Source organism: Mya arenaria, chromosome 12, assembly GCF_026914265.1.
Source record: "Mya arenaria isolate MELC-2E11 chromosome 12, ASM2691426v1".
NCBI lineage: Eukaryota > Metazoa > Mollusca > Bivalvia > Myida > Myidae > Mya > Mya arenaria.
The window spans coordinates 48,076,955-48,092,560 of record NC_069133.1 but is presented as its reverse complement, the minus strand read 5'-3'; the positions used below and the strand labels follow the sequence as shown (position 1 = coordinate 48,092,560).

Sequence of the window (15,606 nt, the reverse complement as noted above, 5' to 3'; positions counted from 1 at the left end):
TTTTTTTGCAGTGCTTTGTAAAGAAAATAATTAAGTTTTGTCATGTCCATTTAGCTAACCTCGAACAGCATTATTTGCCAATTTAATAAAAAAAAAACCAGTCAAACTTTTACCATAATTATGTATGAGCTCTATATATGAATGTGAGACAATTCACTTACATTTAAGTTCTATATTTTATTATTTGTTTTCATAGGTAAACCAGCATTTTCAAGAAAGAAGGATTATTCCGACTATGTAAGCGGATCTGCAACAAAATCCGTGACGCTGGACTGCGACGCAATAGGGTATCCTGATGCGAACATCACATGGTACCGAACAACAAAACTGAGTAACGGAATTCCGGAACCAAATGTGCCATATAAACCCAATATGCGCCAAACTGGGCTCCAGCCAATCAATTACAGCAATTCCAAGGTTGGTAGTATATAAGAAAGAAAACTTTCTGGGCCTAGCTATTCAATGACAAAACCTCAAGAGTATTGTTATGTCATGGCCTAGGTGTTGTCATCAGAGTCATTTTGCATAAACTTTAATGCTGGCCATAACTCAAAACTTGTTTTAAGGTTTTCAAATGAAACTTGGTACATACGTTGTCAGAAACAATACACACCTGTATTTTTGCGCCTATAGTACTGGCTTAAATAATTAGAGAGTTATATCTCAAGTGATGTCTGAAAAACGTCATGGTTGGGGTGTTTACTCTGTGATGATATACGTTGTGCGCCATTTATAAATCGAATCATTTGAGTTTTGCTTTAAAATGCCAGCAATGAAATTAATCAAATGAATTCAAAATAAATTGATTTAGCATGGAATAGATTTATTATTTAATCAAATAATTAAATCCAGTTTTGATCTTTTTATGAGCCTAATGTTTATTTATGAGTCTGATATTCTGTTAAATGAAAACAATAGGATAAGTGTCTCAGATCTATATCAGCAATGTCATGAATTTAAATTAGATCATGTTCAAATGAATTTAAATAAGCTGTAAGTGAATGATGGACGAGTGTCTTTGAACGCAAAAGATCAGAAAAGGTTTTTACTGTCTAACAAGCATTGTCTTGAAACGTTTATTATGCTAATTGTCAGTTTATGCTTTTTTCTTGAACTCTATCTGTCTTTTCCCCGAAATTATTACCACAGTGTGTAAATATACAGTTACTGAAGCTGCCTTTGATTTCAACTTTGTCTGTTTTGAATTTTGCTTAATTTGTGACGGATGGCAGAGACTTAGGAACATTACGGGTTTTCGGTACAGCTGAAATATTTGTTAGAAAGCAATAAGCAACTAGCGCCAAAGTTTTTTCAACATATGTTATGTATTGCCACTTGGCCGAACTTATTAATGCCTTTCGGATGGAATATAATTCCGCCTCCTAAAAACTATTCCTTGCCAGCTTTCGTTAATCCTTCAACTAGGTGAATTAGTGTAAAATTTCATATATTCAAAGATTTGCACATGCATTTTAGAAATACTAAACTGACTTGCTATGACACAAAACTAGTCCGTTGTTTTTGTTTCAGTGCAAAGATAGTTAGGTGCAAATTCCTTTTTTTGAATGGTGCGCAATTTTTTGCGCACTTATTTTGAGTAACAATGATTTCTTTCAAAAAATATCAGAAAGAATATCATTTTAGGAGGTTTATGAGGTTTATTTTTGAAAATATTATTTCATAAGACAAACTTTGAGGTATCTAAAAGAGAGAGATCTGGGTAGCTTATGGGTGAACCAACATGTATATCATCACACATGCTCATGAAAAATCACTTTGATTAAGTCGGAACACTGTTTGAATGGGGAGAAAATCTGCTAAGTTGTCTTAATGAGGCGTTCACAAGTTCGCTGGCAATTGTTAGGCCAGGCTCCTTAATTGCAGACCCAGGCTTGGAGTTCTTTCTGGTTGCCATCAAAAAATAATATTTACTCACTTTCTGTTTGTAAAAATGAGAAAGCCATTTGCCCCTGCCGTTTTCATTTTGAAAACCCCGCTGGGTGGCGTAGGGTAATTTAGGAGGCAAAATTAATCCATTTAAATTTTGGCGCAAAAAGCCTTTTTGCCCCGTGAGAGTGCCAAGGTCACTGCTGGCCAAAAGGTCAGTGACCACGGTAATAAAAAAACGTATTGGCTGAATCAAGAAAGGAAATCAAATCTAGAACATGTTTTTACACTTATTTGAAATCAAACAATCAAACATAATGCCTGTTGAAATGAAAAAAAAGGAATCATGCTTATAGAACCCTTACATAATGAACTACAAACTGTCAAAATTCACTACCTTTACTGTTATGCAAAAAAATTCTCATACATTTTCATATTTTCATTCTCATCTATATTCATACTTTCATTCTCATATATTTTCATACTTTCGTTCTCATATATTTTTAAACTTTCATTCTCATACATTTTCATACTTTCATGCATTAATTCGCCCATATATTTTCAGTACAAAAAGGAAGGCTGGAAGTTAACAATTGAAGACATTGCGCTGGAAGACAAGGGGAACTACACTTGCATTGTAGCTAACGAACTTGGCTCAATCAACTGGAACTTTACTGTGGAGGTCCTTCGTAAGTGTTTCATGATGTCTTTAACCCTAGTGGTATACTGTTTCCACCTCTCATCTGTGAGGTATCTGGTCCAATCCCTTGCTGTGACTCTTATGGCATAGGGTCTCCAAAAAATGGCTATGCATAACGCATTTGAAAAATGGCCACTCGTAATGGATTTGAAAAATGTCCTCTTATAATGAATTTGAAAAATGGCCACTCATAATGGATTTGAAAAAGTGGATTTGAAAAATGGCCTTTTATAGTGAATTAGAAGAATTCTCTCTTGTAATGAATTTGCTCGCAACATCTTGTATGTAGGAGTGCTTCTGATGTTAATACATACATGGCGGATTTCAGCACATTAGTTTCAACAAAACAAAAAAAAGATCAAACCCTTGTTTAATTCAGATTTGTTTGCCTTTGTTCTACTTTGCATTAGCTAATATCAAACTGGATATGATTTCATGTATAAAAAGAGTAAAAACCACACCTGTGATAGATAAAAGATAATGTTTATTTTTGATGACAGAGGAGACTTTTAAGGACATTTGGTAATGAAATATTTGTCTTATCAACTAAATCTGGTAATGATGTAATGACGGAAATGTCTCAGTGTTTTTTTTCCAACCCTTTTGTGTGCTGAAATTAGACCCCATTCCCCTACTGAAAAAAAAGATATATTTTTCCCCTGTCTAGGTAAAAAAAAGTCCATTGTTCAAATCTCCTCTTTGGAGGAGCATTGACCTCTTAACATTTAGCAATAAAGTGCCATTCATGAATATGTCCATAGGTTTTTTGAATAAATGGTTTGAAAACAAGTTGCTATAAGTACTATTCCACTCTTTGCCAAAACGATGCTAATTTTCCCCTATCAAAGCTGCCACCATTCCCTCAAGACTGGAAAAAATACTGTGTCAATAGCAATAACTGAGATTGTGCCTAGAAATCTCATATTATTTGGCAACATGTGTAATATACAATCCATTTGCAATTGGAATTATACTATCATTGACAAGAGTCTATATTTTTTGGCAATAGCGTTCCATCCATTAACATTTCTTATAACAATATTATGAATTGACAATGTTTGAGCTTGATATTCCTTATTAATAAGACTATTGATGGATGAGATGTAGTTCTCCGATAGTGGTGTATTTCTCCTGGCAAGATATCGCAACTTATCAGTGTTTTATTGTAGACAATTATCTCTGATCATCCTACTAAGCATTGGCACTTACAGTCGGAGTAGAGAAAACTGAAATCCCGTAATTTGCAGAGATACTTGCGAAATTGTAGACTGTTGTCGAAGTGGAATTTAAGAGAGCTTCAAGCTAAAGTCGAAATGAAAAGCTTTTAGTTTGGTATTTTCTGTGTAGTGAAAAATGCTTCTTTTTTATGTCTGAAATGCTTCTTGATTAGTTCTTGATGAATATGCCTGAAAACATTTTTAATAAAGTGGGAAGGTATTGAAATTGTGCATCAGAATAGAAACCTCAGAGAAAACTATACTTAAGATAAACGTATATGATTGAAATAAATAGATATTTCTTAAACTGAACAAGACACTTTTTGGTTTAATTAATCAAGAGGAGTTAATATATCTTTTTAAAATACACTTTTTTCTTCTTTTTTTATCATGAATAGTTAATTTATCTTTTTATTACAGTTTTTTGCATTACATAATATTAAAGTCGGACACATTAATTTTGAACCCATTTTAGTATTGATTTTACATAAGATATTATGTGATGACATGTGGGTCCCTTTTATTCAGAGCGTCTTCCAATCGCCCCGATTGTGGCTGCGTTGGAGAACCAGACTGCTGTGGTCGGTGAGGACGTCATGTGGACGTGTCAAATCGGGCTGACCGACTCGCAACCAATGTTGCAATGGTTACAACATTACCAAGTCAACAACTCGTGGACGAATGAAAAAGGCCAGCCACATGTCAAGTTGTTGCAGGTGAGCTGATGTTTTAAAACTTCTTTTTTTTTTTTTTTAAATGATCATATAGACGAACTTCTGTATCTGGTTGAAATATTAAAATTTCTAAATTACAAAATAAGCTGATATATTTTGAAAATGTGAATTTTTAAAAAAAAAATTACTTTAAAAAAAAAATAATTAAAAATTAAAATTTTAGTGAAAATAATTTGTTGATCAACAACCATATTGGTACCATAACTGTGTAACTTGATTGTTATTTATAAACTCATGATGACTTTTATTCTCCTGGAACTAATCACAGGGCAAAACGGTATTGTATTTAAAGAGTGTCGAGAATGATCCCAGCCTGATATCTGTGTTTGAATGCAAGTCTTGACCACTGATTGGTAGATAAAAATAGAATCTAGTCATCTGACTATGATCACATGGTTTGCCATGTGACCATTGCATGGATTTCCTAACTCCAGTCATGTGATCTGCCGGAATTGTGAACATTTTGTGAGTTTGTGTTAGTGTGTTTTATTTTTCTCAGTGACTTTTATGTTTCTGTCTGATTTTATATGATTTGTTAAGTTGTTTTATTTCCCCCCTCTGTTGGCTGCTTGTGTATGAAGAACTCACTGTTCAGAGCGCCAAACATCTCATTGTGTTAGTAGTGTTGTATTGTGGAAAAAATGTTTAAACTCTTGATGATAGTGTCATCCCTGATATCTTAAATATATTAAGTGCAGAAAGTTTAATATGAAGTTATACAACTTCAAATTAGGTATTTGTTTTTGAACCTCTCGGTAAAATTTAATATTCTGGTTTTATTCTGAGTTTGAGAAGACTGTAGATGACCCACAACTCCTTGAGCTAAAAAATGTCTCTGTGAATGACGCGGGCTGGTACACATGTCTTGCAGCTAACTCCGTCGGAATGAACTACCGCAGTGCTTACCTCACTGTTCTTACTGGTAAGTTTGTTTTTTGGTATTCCATCAGATTATATAATTATACTTTAGGAATTGAAGCATTATCCATGATAAGCCCCATTTTGCTGAACACGTCTGGGAGTAGCTGTGATGCCAAACAGTGGACTCTCTGAGCACCTGTTTGGTTAAATGTAAATGAACTATATTGAAACAATAAATTGAAATACTGTTGTCAATATATATCAAAATAACAGTCAAAACTCGCTATATTGAACTTTGTTATCTCGATGTTTTGGTCATGTTGAACTTTCTCGGTTTTTTTCCTGGTTTAGTTATACACTTTTTGTATTTCGGCTTGTATCAAAATTTTGTTATCTTGTAGTATTTCTCAAGGTCCAAACAACTTCGACATGGCGAGTTTTGATTGTGTTAGATGGTGCAGCCTCCATTTTTTTGCTAGCTACAAAGCTACTGTGTTCAGCCATCAAGCTGTTGATTTAGGTTTGATATTCAATGGAGATTTAATGGGTTTTCACCTCTCTTTCATATCATAGCCGTGGAGTCTTTAAACTGATATAAAGAATTAATGATAAATAGTTGCCATAGTATTAAAATTTGTAAGACTTTATACCAGTTTTATTCATGTGTCATTGAATTTGGGGTTTTAAAACCATATAAAAGCTTCTTCGTTGTTTTCACACCTGATGCGTTATAGTAGAAAATTGGTTTTGAAGGTAACTCCAAGTTTAGCACAGTCTATGAGATTTTATCTTGACTGGTACAATAGCGGTAAAGGATGTTTTCCTAGGGCTCACCGTGGGTAGAAACGAACCTTCTTTGTGTAAAGTATAAGGGATTGTGTAAAGATAAACCCGAGTGACTCAAAAATGTCATGGTTACTGTACAATAATGTGGTAAAATTATGAATTTCTATAAGCAGTTACCATATTGTGGCAATATTTCTGCCGACATGATATTGTTTGCTTTAAGAAAGGGTAAAGCACTCCCTGTGAATAGAGATGGGCACTTGAATAAAGGGATTTAAGATTTCGATCACCCCAGTTACAGATTAAAGTACAGGTGCGCGGTGTTGAATTTAAATTTTACCTGTTGCCGTAATCTTTGGTTATTTTAAAATTCATGTGACACAACTGCGCAGTTATTTTGATGCTTTTATTTTTACAGCGTAATGGCTTCTTCCCAGAAATCGTGATTGCTTTGAAAGGGCTCAAGGAAAATTGCTTACCAAAGTTTATTAACCAGAACATGAAGTTTAGCTGTTGAAAGCTTATATTTCATTTCTGATAAAATAAAACAATCACCACATGTTATTATAATAATAGAACATTTATCAGTGATCTATGCTACATTATCTGTAATCTCAAATTGTTCAAAAAGATAAAAATCATTTGTGAATACAGTCAGCAAGTGGTTAGCTAGGACATATATTTGCTTGTTTCCTGGAACATCTGTAGAAGTGCTAGGTTTATTTAGTATCAGAGAGTTGACTGCTAGCATAATCAGAGCTAATATCCAGTCTGACACCTAAATATATGATGATAAGATAAACCAGTCTAAATTTCAAATATGTTTATTGCAAAAAAACAGAAATTAGGGTTAGCGGTTATCAGTAGGGTTTATTTTTTTTGTGTCAGTGAGTTTTTATGGCTCTTTTGAAAAATAAATAGCTTATTTTAAATGTTGAAGTATTTAAATTTGCTGATCATTTGAACAACAAAAAAATAATGTAATGTATATATCTGGAAAAGTGTTTTGAACAGAAAGTGACTCATGAAATATTTCAGTCATACCAGCTCGACAACAAAATTATGATATTATTATAAATCTCTAGAGAAATGCGGTTTGTGTCTTTACTTTACTTTAAATGGTTACATTTTCCATAACAAAGCAATTATTTGGTCGTTAATTAGCATTCAAAACGCTGAATATGTCATGTATATGTCTACACCGTTGTTGGAATTCAAAGTAGTGTCAAATTAAAGCTGACATATATTTCTGATGTCATTTTCAATAGAATTTAGAGGAAAAATGGTCCACATGAATTTTGTTCGAAAATGTGTCTACTTAATGTCAGCCGGTTTACTGACACCATTAGGGGGATTTTCTGAAAGTTCATTTGGTAGAATTATTACATTGGAAGTACCCTTATATAAAGTACCCTTATATAAAAAGAATGCAGAGTGTTTATTCTCCCTGAGAGAAAAAACATCTTTCACATTTTGTTTCAATAATGTAAAAATGGTTCAAAAGAATTCTTTACATTCTTGGTTTACATTGCTTTGTAAAACTAATTCACTGCTGTTGGGCTGGTGTTAAAACTTTGATAGTAAATAGTATGAAATTTGATTTTATCAATTTGAAAATTTTGTTTTATGGGGCTGTTTTGGATGATTTACTGAGAAAATTGGTGTACTTTGTAAAGCCTTTAAAATTTACACCAGATTTGCACTTGGTTTGAGATGAAGATCGGATACATGTAGGAAATGAAATATGCTGAATAAAGAGTTAGGGGGCCCTTACTCCAAAGTTGTGGGTGAGTTCCACAAAAACAGGAAATGAAATTTGCTGAATAAAGAGTCAGGGGGCCCTTACCCCAAAGTTGTGGGTGAGTTCCACAAAAACAGGAAATGAAATTTGCTGAATATAGAGTCAGGGGGCCCTTACTCCAAAGTTGTGGGTGAGTTCCACAAAAACAGGAAATGAAATTTGCTGAATTAAGAGTCAGGGGGCCCTTACCCCAAAGTTGTGGGTGAGTTCCACAAAAACAGGAAATGAAATTTGCTGAATAAAGAGTCAGGGGGCCCTTACCCAAAGTTGTGGGTGAGTTCCACAAAAACAGGAAATGAAATTTGCTGAATAAAGAGTCAGGGGGCCCTTACCCCAAAGTTGTGGGTGAGTTCCACAAAAACAGGAAATGAAATTTGCTGAATAAAGAGTCAGGGGGCCCTTACCCTAAAGTTGTGGGTTAGTTCCACAAAAACAGGAAATGAAATTTGCTGAATAAAGAGTCAGGCCTCTAACCCAACATTTGTGGTTGAGTCCCATAAAAATCCCTTTATTTGCCAATCAAGTCAAGAAGACCTATCCCAGGTGTAAGCTGGTATTCATGCAGCATCGTAAAGAAATAAAGGCAGAGGAAGTCATTAATTTGTGTGTTTCATGAAATAATGAAATCTTAGATATGAATGGCTTGGAGGTCATGTTGCACATTCTCGGCTAAGGTTTCCATGTAACATCCAACCTTTGAACCTGTCAGGCCCAAATATTCCTTTTGTCTGCTCACACATGTACATAAGCATTTCCTTTCACTGAAATTACATAATTGTTTTATTGAGTTAAATATAAAGATTTCTGCCGAAGAAATAATAAAAACCTTGGTCCTGTATTATCTTTGCTGGATGGCAGAGACATGGTCACATGCAGTTGCTAAATAACTAGTATTGAATTAATGCAGACACTAGTTTCCTTAATGAAATAAATTGTTAATATCAATTAGTGTTGGTAATGTCTTTCATGTTACATAATGATATTATGCTTGTTAAAGTCATATTTAGGAATGCAGAATATGAATTTATGTCGTCAGGTACATTTATGAAGCATTAAAAACTGTTGACACAAGTTTAGATCAGTAAATAACTTTGCATTTAAAATGTGCCGAAGTCAGAGGTGACAACACATTGAGGACGGCACACAAGATAGCCTCGATGTTTGATTGCCAACCAGCATAATAGCATTTCCTGTGTTTAGAGATAATATTCTCGTATAAATTTTGGATCATTATAAAATGTTTGCACTGAATTATGCTTTTGTGCATTAAAATCTTGATCTGCAGAAATCTTAAATTTGATAACTAGGGCTTCGCGAGAATACAATAAATATGATAATTTTACAGTTTGTTGCCGGATGTTTCTCAAAAGAAGATGAGTATTTAAAATAATCGCACTCTCAATTATGCTGACAGTTTAATAGACATAAAATAACGATAATATCCATTTTAAAGCTCAAGTTTTTTCATCGCATTTGGGTTACATAAATAATTTCTTTCTTTCTTAACACCTCAAAATAAATAATTTGCCTGTTAGAAATAGGGTAGCTTTTCAGACATATTCATCGACATGTCTTAAACTGAGATGGTCTTAAAGAGATAATTATTTTCTCACATAAAACAAAATACAGCTTGAATAAGATTTAAACAGATATGATTATTGCTAAAAGAGATAGATAAAAAAGGAGAAAAAAATAACACAAATTGAGAAACACTCCTAGCTATGGATGGAGATACAAAAGTGTTTTTGTTTGTATTTCCGAAGCCTCAGGGAGGGACGTGAGTGAGATACACTACAATAAAAGGATGATGTTTATCTGTCTATCAGCCTCGGTTATTGCAAACAATTATCTCCTTTGTGATAAATATGGCAGACTGATGTAACACAAAATGCTGCAGCCACAGTTTATAAGGTGATTATTTGAAAATAGCAAATTACCTCCGCTTGAACTGTCCTGAGAAATACGGCAGTTGTCCCCCTTGATGATTTTCAGTTTTAATAAAAAGAAAGTTCTAAAACGCAGTCAACGAAGATGGAAAAAAGAGATTATACTTTTTTTCTTTGATGCATTTTCAGGCTCGGATGGTTCTGCTCCTGAATGGTCCTCGATATTGTTGCGTGATCGACAGGTATATGTCAACGACTCCACCAAACTCCTGTGCAGGTATAAGGGAGCCCCCAAACCCTTCATCGAGTGGTATGCAAATGGAGAACGTCTAGGACCGTCCAAAAGGTAATCATCCAATACTTGTCTATCCGTCCTATGTAATTTCCCAACCATTTAAATAAGACATGTATGAGCAAGTCAGTTTTTGGGATCATAGTTTTCAACAAGCGACCACTGCCCTTCATGCTCTTCTTCACCTTCTTTAACCAATGCCAGAAGACAAAAAGGAATTTACAGCCTTCTTATTTCATTAGGCCAGTATGTCCTTGGTCTATTTTTATTTTACTTGTTGAAACTTATTCAGTTAGCAACGATTGTGAAACAAGTTGTAACAATATTATATTAATCACCCTTATTGTCATGATATTACGGGAGAATGTGGTCCTGAGTAGTGAGGGAAACAGGAGTACCCATAGGGAAACCCGCTTGCTTGGTGACCACAAACCAAACTTACATGTCTTTATTCGCTAATGTATCAAGTCTTGAGTTTGAAATTCAAGATTCAAAACAGCAAATCATGATTTTATTGTACAGATTTTACAAGAAGAGTGATAATGGTAAAACTGGCAATAGATGTTGCAAAGTAGAATGTTTAACAGTTATTTACACATTTTTTGTCAACAATAATTACATTGAAGATAATTTATGACTTCAAAGTATGTGCTTGTCTGGAGTCTAAGCCTCAAATGTAAGACTTGAGTAAACATGCAGACTCTGGCCACAAGGGAATATAGACCCTGTCAAAGACATATTTTATTAATTAACAGGAAAATGATTCAAGTTTCAGCTTTCGTCTCGTCAACAAAAATTAAAAAAATTGAAAAATTGTGAAACATTTTTTTTTTCAATAATGAAAATACTGTTGTTGTTTTTTTTCAGGTTCAAAATAGCCAAATATTCCCTGAATCTTAAAGATATTAAACCCAAAGATGCGGGTAGTTATGCCTGCAGAGTTTGGAACGAGTTTGGGATCCTTTGGGGAAACTTTACTCTCAAAGTTTTAAACAATACTGGTGAGTCGGGGTAATATTGTACATTTATAAATGACTGTTTTAACACCTCTTAGAATTTGTAAAACAACACCCTGGTATCAAGATAAAATTGCAAAAAAAAAACACTGAAGGAAGAAAAACTCATAGTGACAATATTTAAATGAATTGTATTTAAAAACCAAATCCTTTTTGTTGCTAATTAATGAATTTCTAGCAAACTTGCATTTGTTGGTTAGATGATAGTTTTTTTATTATGACAAATGTAAATAAATAGAAATGATACCAATAATTCTTTTTATGTTTTTTTCAGAAAGTCCAACGCCTCCTGACTATTACATTGAAGTCCCTGAAGATATCTTTGAAGATCTGAAAAGTAAGTTAATTCTAGGATTTGACACTTTATTCTTTGTAGAACAAGAACCATGTTCAAGGCATGGGTAGTCTTCAAGCATACACTCTGTATAAGGTGTAAAAAAAAAAAAAAAAGTTTCCACTTAGCCGATCTGCCTTATTTTCTCCGCCTGACCCTTCACTTATTTCATTCGTTATTTCCTAAAATATGTGCATTTTTTGAGAGAACATGTTAAATTTTGACCATTTTTTTTTTTCAAGATTTTCTACAATAGTGATAAACCAATCTGATGTCAGTAAGGTATATATCACCGTTCTCGAAAAAAAGAACAATGAAAAATGAAAAAATATGCCTACCTTCCTCATTTTTTTTGAGATGTTAGTTGAAACTAAGAACTTTTGTTTGGCTGTGTTTACTAAGTTTGTGATCAAGCCTTTCCATTATGAATTGCCGTTAAAATTCTTTTTTTTTCTTTTAAAGTGTATTAAAAGGTTAAAAAATGGAGTAAACTCCTTTAATGTCATTTTAATGTCTCTCATACCCTTAAATTTCTGATCGCCTAAATGAGTAATTGGCCAATGTTGACAAAATAACTTGCTGTGATATTCCCAGAGATGTCGTACGCTGTAGTCTTAAATTTGACTAATTTGTGTAATAATTTTAACAAACATTTTGTTAAAACCGGAAAATAATCTTATTGGTCAATGTTATATATGCAATTAACTGCTTTACTCAAACCACGATTTTATACATAATATGTGTGCTCTTTTAATGTGTTTACGGCTTAAATATACAAATCCGTAGATATAAATTAAATGACGAACGACAACACTACAAGTATGTGCTCATTTAAGTGTATTGCGTCATGGTTTCATTAAAATCTGCTGTATTTGGAGCAGGCATCATTTTCTTCACAGTTTGAATGGTTTTCATTTATTTAAAGCTGCACTCTCACAGATCGAAGGTTTTGACAACTTTTTTTATTTGTTGTCTTTGAACGAGCAATTTTTAGCGAAAATCCATGGAAACCAGTGTTATAAGACTGCTGACAAAAATTAGATCGCAGATTTTTATATTTAAGTTCAACAATTAATGTTTTATGCATTTTTCTTAAACCATAAAACATTGATTTTGTTATTCTTTTACTTAATTTTTTGGGGAAGAAAGAATAGAATTTACATACACGTGTTCTTTTTTATTACCTAAATTTACGACTCAACAATATTTTTTCGGTTACACACCACTATTATCTTTGGAGCGCAACCCCAGATTGCCAATATACACAACAATTTTCGAACGGAAATATGCAAATCTGCGATCTGATTTTTTTTCAGCAATCTCTTATCATTGGTGTGCAGATATTTACGCAAATATTTGCTCTTTCGAAGACAAAAAATAAAAAAAACCTGTAAAAACGGTAAATCTGTGAGAGTGCAGCTTTAAAACAACAAGACTGATTGAATGTTGTATTTTCCAGACTTGATATGACGCATTGCTCATATGATATAAGTGGAATCCCATGAGATAAAAATAGATTTAACTAACACAAGGACACTCTAAATAAACATAAAACAATCAAAACACTACAGACAACTTGTGTATGAATACACTCAAACTTGAGATAACACAACGGATGTGTCCTCTTGTGCTTTCATATAAAATGTAAGCTAAAAATGACATCCGTTATTAATAAGTGAACAATATATCAAAATATATACATGTTTATGTATCATTTATTTACATACAAATATTGCCTAGCTATGTATCTATAATATTACTATTCATTTTACAAACATTTATGTAACCGCTATACATTTATCATTTTCTCATTGATGGCATCATGTTATGCCGTTAAATTATCAAAATTATTTTATTCGAATAAATCTGCACCATATTTTTTTCAGACGTAGCGATAATAAATGCAAACCTATCAAATATAATATAAGCCAACTCACACGCTGCTCCACAGATTGCCAGCCCTTCTCCACTTCTTCCTTTCCCCATGTTTATATTTTCAAAAAAAATAAATAAACAAACTTATTCACAAATATTTATAATCGAAACTAGAATATACGCAGATATCCTGAAACCAAACTTATAAGCGTGAACTGTGTGATCTGTAGCGTAAATACTGCTCGCGCTTCGCCTGTTATTGAATCTGCACACTAATAAAGTGTTCATATAGAGATTATAAAATACTGATCATTGAAGTAGTCTAGTTTCGTTTTCGCAATGATTTGCACATGGTATAAATATTTGGCAAGCGTTCAATAACATATTAAGCGTCGGAGACATATTAATTTCGTTCCGGATGGTTCGAAGGCTACATAAAAGTCTGCTTTGGTTTCAATACATGCACCCTTCCATAAATAAAACTGATAAAATGTTTATCTAAATTGCAAGAATACGCATTGAAATATTGCGAAAATATTCATTTCTAAAATCACTACGAGATTATTTCAACTCATAAGAAAAAGGGCACAGTAATTTTACCTCCCTTATGAGTTTTGCAAAGTGAAAATTAACAGTTTTTTAGCTACTTTAAACACTGGCAGTATTACTTGTAGGGTGATATATTGATGTCTGATTGTGCATTTCACGGTTTGAAATAGGTATTTGGCTCATTTTTTTGTGTCTGAAGTGCCAAATCATATCATTTTGGTAGCGTATAAAGAGATAAACAACGCATATGAGAACATACTTATAATGATTTTAGACTATCGTAGTCTGGTGTATCAAACTGAGTACTCAGTCACTTTATAGGCAATAAAGTGTACATTTGGTATTATTTTGTGACTTATTTCAATTATATATGTTATGAGTGTTAATGTGATACAACATATGTTATGAGTGTTAATGTGATACAACATATGTTATTATGTTAATGTGATACAACATATGTTATGATGTTAACACACAATCATTATACATTTCAAGGTACCACATGAAAAATTTGCTTTCCATCTTAATCACTGCACCATTTGTCATAAAAACTGAGCCATAAGTGGAATATTTTAATCCTACACCAAATGTAAAAAAACTGTACCATAATAGTATGTGAACTTGTTTGTGCCATGCAGCATATATGAAAAGATTATGCAACATTTGTCAAATTTAAAATCTAAACATTTGCTGAAACTTGGTATTTTCATCACAGAAGTACGGTTGAAGCCGATTAGGTAAAGCGTGCATCATATGTGAAATTCAATCCACCATTGAAGTGTAAAATATCGCTGTCTTCAATATCATTGTCATCGTCGACGTCGTCGTTTTCTTCATCTTCAACAGTGGCATGATCACCACGACCACCATTATCCCCATGATTATCGGCATCAATATAAGTGTATATGTGGAGGAAATAATTGATCGTTCATATGAATGTATTAACAAAGTTTAACTTGTATTCGCATTCTTTTTATTCATGCAAACCATTATACATACGCAAATGCAACAAGGATCTGAGACATTTTCGTGTCCAAATTCAATCAAGGACGATAGATAGATAGATAGGATGGATGTCTACCGTTAGAATACATGTTATGTAAGGGTGACAGTATTAGAAATGAGAACAGTAAATAGATAATACAAGGGGAAATAACAATATTATATAGCAAAATGTTGAAATGTCTATTTTATTCCTTCTAGTAATTTCATAATAATATTTAAGAGTTAAGACAGTGTTCATTTTAAGTAAATAAATGAAAATTGGGAGATAATTTTGCAAGAATAGGTGCGAGAGTTATAGTTCTTGAGAAGTTAATATTTAATCATTTATTTACCAGCCATTAATGAACTTCCTGTTTTTAGGGTCCTAATAAGACTCATAACATCTTAAAGGATGTAAATGTACACGGAGAAAGGACGTTAAGTAGAATAAACTAATTTCATTTTTCATAATTATATTATAACATGGAATTTAAAACAGTGTACTCGGTTGAAAGAGCACTTCATAATTTTCGAGAGACTTGGGCCAGAATGTGTTTCTTCCACAATTTAATCCTATCACGATCACTAATAACCTCTCGTTAAAGTGTAAGTAACACATGTTGAGAAACCTCTAATATCATATAACTGAACACGTGTAATTGATTAACAATAACACAATGGAAA

At 33.1% G+C, this 15,606-nt stretch overlaps 1 protein-coding gene across 6 annotated transcripts in view; it reads left to right on the top strand.

Annotated features, from left to right (window-relative positions):
- Positions 1–15,606, top strand: part of LOC128210378 (contactin-5-like) — a 77,117-nt gene that overhangs the window by 23,907 nt on the left and 37,604 nt on the right. For 4 of the 6 annotated variants that reach the window (XM_052914700.1, XM_052914698.1, XM_052914695.1 and 1 more), the window contains exons 6-12: positions 197–417; positions 2,453–2,576; positions 4,333–4,520; positions 5,325–5,460; positions 10,062–10,218; positions 11,032–11,165; positions 11,455–11,517. In XM_052914700.1, coding sequence (XP_052770660.1) covers positions 197–417; positions 2,453–2,576; positions 4,333–4,520; positions 5,325–5,460; positions 10,062–10,218; positions 11,032–11,165; positions 11,455–11,517 — 1,023 coding nt within the window. The remainder of the gene's footprint in view (positions 1–196; positions 418–2,452; positions 2,577–4,332; positions 4,521–5,324; positions 5,461–10,061; positions 10,219–11,031; positions 11,166–11,454; positions 11,518–15,606) is intronic. The other 2 variants (XM_052914697.1, XM_052914699.1) reach the window with 2 other exon arrangements.